Below are 8,834 nucleotides of genomic sequence, written 5' to 3' on the forward strand. Positions count from 1 at the left end.
ATCTTTATTTGCAACAATAAAAGTGACTTTCTGATTCATTTCAAAGACATTGACAATGTGAGTCTTGTTGATGTGCCCACTGATCATAATCACAATTCAAATGGGGTACATTATTAAAAAAGTTTGAGAACCACTGCTCTAATAGGACTGGTATTATCTGCGCTAACTGTCCATTTAAGTACAAATTACTTCCATATTATCATATGTGCACATGTTGCAGCAGTATGGGCAGATAGGTGACATATATGGGTTTAATGTATATTTTTTTGTCTTTCTAATACAAACGGTCGCTGAGAATCTGAAGGAAAATGTTAAGTGTTGCAACCGCCCCCACTCTCTTTGCAGTATTAAAAATTCCGTCAGTCTTGAAGGCGGCACGTCGCCCTACCAGCCGTCAGTGCGTGATATCCTTCCGCGGGAGAGAAGCGCGCGGCCCTTTCCCTCCCGACAACACAGGATGCAAACGGGCGGCGGTGAAGCTACGAGACGTTAACGGTCGTTAACATTTAACGGACCATCCGAGTGAAAGTGAAAAACAACCGAGCTGTGAACCGGGGAAAACTCTCCCGTCTCTTTAATCGCCGACCGATCCCGCCCTGTGGCCAACTGACAGAGCTCCGTGGAAGAAATATAATCCGCCGTGAACCCTGAAACTGTGCAGCTTGTGACGGAGAGAAGCGAGAGAGAGAGAGCCGGGGGAATGGAGCTCATCACTATCCTCGAGAAGACCGTCTCTCCAGGTGAATATCAACCGCCCTGTGAGGCTGTATCTCGGGGGGTTAGCTCCGCTCAACCGGTGAAAGTTTGAAGGAGGGAAATGCTTCGCTAGCGGGCTGCTAGCTCGTAATGCTAACCCAGCTAACGTGACGGCCCCAATCATCGCAGATAACGCCTGTGACTGAGCAATCTGCCCGGCGTCTTATTACAGCGTGACAGTGTAGCTCACCTGGAATCTAACTACGTTGTCATGATATACTAATGCGGATGTAGCTCCATGGAGGCTAATATATATATGTGTGTGTGACAGCTGCATGTAGCCTGGGAGGAGCCGCGCGACCTGCTGCCCATGCCTCCCTGTGTAGCTGCTCTGCTAGCTTGTTAGCCGTTAGCATGTAGCATTCAAACTGTCGGCCACTTCTTCCTTCTACGCCTGTCCCGGCTAACGTTCATTATGAACCGCCGAGAAAAGTCCCCCAGTTGTTGTTTTAATTACCCCCCACGTCTTTAAACCGAGTTAATGTTCTTTTAACCGGTTTGTTGTTTGTCCTGAAAACTTTACTCAGTCACTCCGAATGTGTCCCGGCGGCCGGCTAACGTTAGCATGCTAACATTAAGGCTAGCATGCTAATGAATCTCTCGCTTCACGGTGGCTAACGCGCACGTTGGAGCCTCGCCGCGTTTCTCCAGCCGGACTGGGCTCTGTACCACGAGTGGAATTAAACCGTGATGTCACTCATTAGTGGATATTAACAGGAATTATTCCGTGTGGTGTGTTTTTAGCAGCTGTTTAGAAAGTGTTTCTGTTTCACCACCCAGTTGACGGTTTACTCCTGTTAGCCTTCCTGCTAACAGACCTGTCGGCTAATTAGCTAACATTAACCTCTTCCCCTCCTGTCCTCAGATCGGAATGAACTGGAGGCGGCGCAGAAGTTTCTGGAGCAGGCGGCGATAGAGAACCTGGTTAGTATGGCGGTGGGGTTACTGGTGGTGGTGGGATAAGCTAACTGGGGAGGCAGCATGGATGGAGCTTCTCCTCTGCTGGTCCTCCACCCCCCCCCCCCCCCCCTCCCCTCCCCTCCCTCCCTCCACACACACACACACACACACACCCTCACACCCTCCCTCCACACACATACAGAGTCACACACGCATACAGAGAGAGAGACACACATATAGACACACACAGCCTGCTAGCATAAGTGTTTTCATGGAGGAAGCTGCACCCTTCTGATGGTTAGTGTGTGTGTGTGTGTATATATATATATATATATATATATATATATATATATATATATATATATATATATATATAAAAAGATCATCATAATTATTGGTCAATACTGAAATGATTATTAAACATGATTCGTCGTTTGCTTTTGGAAAGATGTTGCATTTATTGCATAAAAAAACATGAAACAAAAACACCTTGAACTGTGAGATTTCCCTTCATATTTTCCCTGTTTAACTTTTTGTGTGATATAATAAATAAAATATTCACACGTTGTTGGAGTTTAGTCTTCGGGAGGTTTCATCCAGAACACGAGACAAATTAAGTTTTTCTTTAACATTGTTTCTGCAATCTTTTTGATCTCGAAATGAGCTTTCAACTCTAGGGAATAGAATCGATTTTAAAAATAGTTGCAAAAATATCACGATACGTACTTGGATTGATGTCCGCCAGGAAAACAAAAGACCTTCACTCCGGATATGCCTGTTCCTCGAGTGTTTTATCCAAACATGATCTTTTTGTAGTCTTAAAGGTCCACTGTGTAGGAATTCCTCCCATTTAGCGGTGAAATAGTATTTAGCATTCAAACGAATAGCGCTCTCTAGCGTTTCGCTTTTTCAAATGCGTGTTGCAACTACGGTAGCCGTTAAATGTCACGTTGCCTTTTTTAATTCCAATTTCCGCTTTTCTGGCGACGAGGAGTCCTTCTCCTGCGGCTAGGTATAAGTATGAACCTCCATTATGAAGTTCACGCCGTGCGCTTAGATGGTTAAAATGGGGCCCGGAGTCTCAAACCGTTAGACGGTCAAGTTTTTACCGTAACTCAGACGCGGTCCAGTTTGTGTCTGCTGGAGATGTTGTGATGACTGTGCAGAGTGGTGGTGATGCTGTAGTCCCCTGACCAGCTGCACCAGGAAAGAAACTAACAGAAGAATGCTTAGATGCTGCTGCTGCTGCTGTGTGGTGATATTCACTACCAACAAAGCTTTTTGGGGGGGGGATTTTCTAGCAATTGCCCATGCACAATTCCGCTGGTGAATATCTGAAAGTCTATCTGTAAATCAACATGACATCACGACTTCGCGTAAACATCCACGCCCACTTTCTAAAGCCAAGTGGCGTGTTATCTGTACGCATTTGGAGCTATCCGCGTGTATGTCTACGCTGTATACAGCGAGCTTCCTGGGTGAAAGTCATGTGTTTGACCCATCCTCCACCCCAACCAACCTCCCTATGCAGATTTTCGCCTGTTCATGCTACCGTTCTTTTCTCAGGAGAACTTGGCATAAATTGACAGGCAATCGCAAGGTAATGTAAGTCAACGGAGGCCAAACGGCGTTGATAAACGTGCTAAAAAGTCAGTATGCATCTTGATAACACGCCAATAATGGCATATGAATTGGCGTGTCATACATACGCCAGTTGACATCAGTTTGCTTGTTTTGGCCTGAATGCGGCGTAACGGGCTAAACGAGAAGCCTCAGGAACAGGAGTTGTTGAGTCAAACAGCAGCTTTCAGAGATGAAGCGCTGTGGGTGTGAAGAGCTGCAGAGGAGGATGTTGAAGCTCAAAACGCGGAGGGAAGTTCTGCCGACTCATGATGCACCAGAGAGCATGATGGGACATGACACAGCACTTCTCTCTCTCTCTCTCTCTCTCTCTCTGTGTTTAAGCTGAAGCTTAATTCTGCTTTGCTTCAACGTGTTTGAATCGGTCGTGGAAACGCAGCTTGCAGATGTTAAAACCGTTTATATTATTAATGATTAACCTTTAACAGACAGGACTTTGAGCCATTAATACTATCAGTCAGTTATTACTTTAAGTTCAATGAGACTGTTTGACAAAACTCACTCAAAGTGATATTACATTTCATTTGGACATTTATTTACCATTTTAATCCTACCACTCACCTAAATGATTATTAGGAACACTTGTTAAATGTCTCGTTAATGCAATTATCTGATCAACCAATCACATGGCAGCTGCTTCATTGCATTTAGGGGTGTGGTCCAGGTCTAGACAATCTCCTGAACTCCAAACTGAATGTCAGAATGGGAAAGAAAGGTGATCTAAGCAACTTTGAGTGTGGCATGGTTGTTGGTGCCAGACCGCCTGGTCTGAGTATTTCACTATCTGCTGAGTTACTGCAGCAAAGCATTTGTGAAGCCACAACACACACAACCTTGAGGCGGATGGGCTACAGCAGCAGAAGACCCCACCGGGTACCACTCATCTCCACTATAAATAGGAACATGAGGCTACAATTTGCACAAACTCACCAAAATTGGACAGTTGAAGACTGGAAAAATGTTGCCTGGTCTGATGAGTCTCCCATTTCTGTTGAGACGTTCAGATGGTAGAGTCAGAATTTGGCGTAAACGGAATGAGAACATGGATCCATCATACCTTGTTACCACTGAGCAGGGTGGTGGGGGTGTAATGGTGTGGGGGATGCTATCCTACCAGTATGGGCCAACATTTCCAAAGAATCCTTCCAGCACCTTGTTGAATCAATGCTACAAAGAATGAAGGCAGTTCTGAAGGTGAAAGGGGGTCAAACGCGGTATTAGTAGGGTGTTCCTAATAATCCTTTAGGTGAGTGTACATAACATAAAGACTTTGGGAAAGTCATTTCAAGCACAGAAACAGTTGATACAACACATCACAAGTTAAGCTTTGTTTTCTAAACACATTTGAGGAATTGATATTCTTTCTCAATCCATGCAGACATGTCCCTGGGGAGATCTCTGTCTGCCGGTCTCTCGCTTTCTGTCTCTCTCGCTCTCTCTGATTCTCTTTCTCCCCTCTCTCTCTCTGTCTCCCTCCCTCTCTAACGTCTGTGATCTTGTGTGTTTGTCCTCCCTCAGCCTACATTCCTGGTGGAGTTGTCCAAAGTGTTGGCTAACCCGGGGAACACGCAGGTGGCTCGCGTTGCTGCCGGTCTGCAGGTGAAGAACTCTCTGACGTCCAAAGACCCCGACGTGAAGACGCAGTACCAGCAGAGATGGCTGGCCATCGACGCCAACGCTCGCCGCGAGATCAAGAACTACGTAAGCACCCCCACCGTGTTAATTCACACTCAACACAACAGATATTAGAGACGGGTACAGGGACGTGGGTTAGAATTCCATAAAGATATATCAAAGTCAAATGTTGTTAGGTAGAAGAACATAAAGACGCAACAGCTTTACACACTGTATAAAAACTACTTGTGAATATTATTGGTTCTGAGATTTTCTACGTTATTACACACAGAAAACTTATTATACTAGGAACATTCCTCATATAAAGACTACTTTATACATTATTACACCTGGGATTTATCATGCTGTTATTGATTTTCCATTAAAACGTATCTTTGTTTACAGCATGCATTGTGAGTGCATACATAGTATAGCTGTATGTTTCACATACTAGTAACGGGGTTCAAAATGAACTTTTAGCGTCTCCACCAATCAATTGGATAGTTCAAATCTAGCAGCCAGTGATTGTAGGGTTTACAATTGGTGCTTTCACTAAATATGTACACGCTGAGATTAGTGATAATCATCAGTAACGTGGCTATAATGACTAGGTGCTTCAAGGCAAATGGTAGAACAGTGACAATAGTCTGAAAAGATCAGAACATGACGTCAGTTTACTTTCATGTAGCCTGTAAAACCAGGAAAAGACAACGCTCCAACATCTGAGAGGATATCTATCGTGCATCACACGTTGAATGCTTTCCATTTACAAGTCTGATTGGCCGTTGTTAGCAATACAAGTTGATAACCAAGGGGGTAAGCTTCTCCTCGGACCGCGTACCTCCTCTGGCGCCATTGATGCTACCAAGCCATCACCTCCCGTTAGCATCCCATTGACTCCCATTTATTTTGACGTCACTTTGACAGAGAATACCTTTACATCTGAAGAGTTTAAAGACTCTATTTGTCCGTTGTTTATTTCTAAAGAAACACGACAATGTATAAAAGGCTCCATTACCTTGTAGCTCACGTTATGGCTCCGTAGCAGACGTTTTTATAACAATAGGCTAACGATTGGGTCATAACCACGAGACTTCCTGTCTCATAGTAGAGGAGTTACCGTATAGTACAGGAGAAGCTCTCAGGCAGTTTGGACTTCCATCAGCTGTTTAAGTGTAATGACTAATGTTAACTATCATTTTAGTGATCAATAATGAGCCTGTGTCTATGTTATCTCCTTACATATACCTACGCTCTCCGTCTCTGCTAGATTGGGAATGATTGAGATTTCTCTTGGCACAGCTACCAGAAGACTTCCAACTTTCAGACAGGTTGCTCACGTCACATCTACGTCTTCAAGCTCAGTTGGAGGCTGCTCAGTAACTAGGGATGGGCATGATTAATCGACCATCAATAATTGATCATTAAGAATTTTGTCGATCACGTTAATTTGTTATCGATTAAACTAATGCTGGTTGCGTAGTGTGAGTCTTGAAGCAATGAAATGAATTTCACTGTGTGGCAGCAATTAAACATTTTACCACCCGGGGGCGTCAAAGGCTACTCAGTTACCTGCGAGTTTCTGTTTTTGATTTCAAAAGTAATCATGAAGAGGTCATGGCGAAGTGTGGCGTGGGACCATTTTGATTTAAAAAACGACTTAGTTCACTGCAAACACTGCGACGCCGTGTAAGTACAACACGGCGACGACTCAAATGATGTACCACTTCAACAAAGTACATCCAACCCTGGTTAATGTCGGTGGTGGTGCATCCTGCTCTCAGTCTCTAGAGCTGTCAGATCTAAGTATTATGTTTTTGGTTATTATTTAACATGATTCTTTTTATTTATTATTTTGGAACAAATGAGGGTCTCTGTTTAAGAACGCCAGCTCACAGCAGCAGGTTCCGCTTCTTCAGATAGATAGATGTCTGTCTGTCTGTCACTCATTTTACGGTTTGTGCAAACAAACAGCGGAGCAATGTCCCCAGATAGAAGTTGGACTTTGTGTACGACTGATTTAGTGAGACACAAATAAGACCGAAGAGCTAACAACTGCATGTTACTACAGCTTTCATAACTGTTGTTGGTGTGTCCAACTTTGCCCAAGTACAAATGGAACGCACTATTGGTCTCTTGTATCATGATATTGATTTCTATTGCCAAGTTGCCCAGCGTTACTCCCTCATGGCGTTTAACCGTCCCGTCTGTCTCTGTGTGCGGCAGGTTTTACAGACTCTGGGCACGGAGACGTACCGGCCCAGCTCGGCGTCGCAGTGCGTCGCCGGCATCGCCTGCGCAGAGATCCCCGTCAACCAGTGGCCCGAGCTGATCCCACAGCTGGTGGCCAACGTCACGGACCCGTCCAGCACCGAACACATGAAGGAGTCCACGCTGGAGGCCATCGGGTACATCTGCCAGGACATCGTGAGTCATCGCTAAACCCTGCTGTCAGAATCATGTCGTGTGTTTGAAACCCAGACCCTCTCCTCTGTTTGTTCACACGATGTTTACGGCGTGCTGTCCCAGCAGGAACATGACATCAGACCTGAGAGTTGTTAGCAGAGACTGTGCATGTTATTAATGTGGTTCTGGTGCCTTCAGGACCCGGAGCAGCTGCAGGAGAACGCCAACCAGATCCTGACGGCCATCATCCAGGGCATGAGGAAGGAGGAGCCCAGTAACAACGTGAAGCTGGCAGCGACCAACGCTCTACTCAACTCGCTGGAGTTCACCAAAGCCAACTTCGACAAGGAGGTAACCTGATACACGCAGAAACACACACATTCACATGGGTATACAGAGTTTACCATTGTTTCTCGATAGCCCGGGGAAAGTAAAATGCCACGTTGGGAAAGTAAATGATTTGTAAAAATTTCTTTACTTTTGCGGTCTTCTTCCTTTTCTTCCTGTGTTTCAGACGGAGAGACACTTCATCATGCAGGTGGTGTGTGAAGCCACGCAGTGTCCCGACACCAGAGTGAGTCTTTGAACGCCTCATAAACCCGCTGATACTCGGTGGTTTCCAGTATTGCAATTAGGGAGGTCCCGATCACAGAATTGGAGACAATTTATAAAAATAAAAAAAAATTGAACTGATCGGGGATCCACCCATGTTGTGTTCAGGTGCGTGTGTTCCGACCGTTTCTCCCTGTGTTGTGTTCAGGTGCGTGTGGCGGCCTTACAGAACCTGGTGAAGATCATGTCTCTGTATTATCAGTACATGGAGACGTACATGGGACCTGCTCTGTTCGCGGTGAGAACATTTCTTTATACTAAGATTTGCGTTTGATCATCACGTCTAAATAAAGGTGGAAGTTATAAACGGCACCTTGAACAAAAATCTGGATTTTAATCATTTGTCTTTCCTTGTCATCTACCTCCTTTCTTCTTGCCTCTCTCCTTCCTTCCCTTGCCTCTCTCCTTCCTTCCCTTGCCTCCCTCATTTCCTTCCCTTGCCTCCCTCATTTCCTTCCCTTGCCTCGCTCCCTCAATCCTTTTGCCTTCCTCCTTTTCTTTCCCTTGCCTTCCTCCTCTTTCCTCCCTCCTTTCCTTCCCTTATCTCCATCCTCTTGCCTCCCTCCGACCCTTTCCCTTGCCTTCTCTCTCTTCCCCCCCCCCCAGATCACCATTGAGGCGATGAAGAGCGACATAGACGAAGTGGCGCTGCAGGGCATTGAGTTCTGGTCCAACGTGTGTGATGAGGAGATGGACCTGGCCATCGAGGCCTCAGAGGTCTGTGTAAGCAGACTTTGTTACGTTAATGTTGTGATCCAACTTCCAGTTTGTTAAAACCACGCCCCTTTTGACTGTGGTCTTTCGCTTTCGTCCAATGGCAGGCCTCGGAGCAGGGACGCCCCCCCGAGCACACCAGCAAGTTCTACGCTAAAGGTGCTCTGCAGTACCTGGTCCCCATCCTGACA

At 45.6% G+C, this 8,834-nt stretch overlaps 1 protein-coding gene across 2 annotated transcripts in view; it reads left to right on the plus strand.

Annotated features, from left to right (window-relative positions):
• Window positions 1-398: 398 nt before the first annotated feature.
• The window catches only part of kpnb1 (karyopherin (importin) beta 1), an 18,500-nt gene continuing 10,064 nt past the window's right edge, over window positions 399-8,834 (plus strand). The window contains exons 1-9 of one of the 2 annotated variants that reach the window (XM_078245089.1): window positions 399-740; window positions 1,622-1,680; window positions 4,816-4,998; window positions 7,138-7,338; window positions 7,516-7,668; window positions 7,832-7,891; window positions 8,078-8,167; window positions 8,536-8,652; window positions 8,751-8,834. The exon at window positions 8,751-8,834 is cut by the window's right edge and continues 18 nt beyond it. In XM_078245089.1, the coding sequence (XP_078101215.1) occupies window positions 701-740; window positions 1,622-1,680; window positions 4,816-4,998; window positions 7,138-7,338; window positions 7,516-7,668; window positions 7,832-7,891; window positions 8,078-8,167; window positions 8,536-8,652; window positions 8,751-8,834 (987 nt within the window). In that variant the 5' untranslated portion in view covers window positions 399-700. The remainder of the gene's footprint in view (window positions 741-1,621; window positions 1,681-4,815; window positions 4,999-7,137; window positions 7,339-7,515; window positions 7,669-7,831; window positions 7,892-8,077; window positions 8,168-8,535; window positions 8,653-8,750) is intronic. The other variant, XM_078245090.1, reaches the window with a different exon arrangement.

This window comes from Sander vitreus, unplaced genomic scaffold, assembly GCF_031162955.1.
Source record: "Sander vitreus isolate 19-12246 unplaced genomic scaffold, sanVit1 ctg371_0, whole genome shotgun sequence".
Taxonomy (NCBI): Eukaryota; Metazoa; Chordata; class Actinopteri; order Perciformes; family Percidae; genus Sander; species Sander vitreus.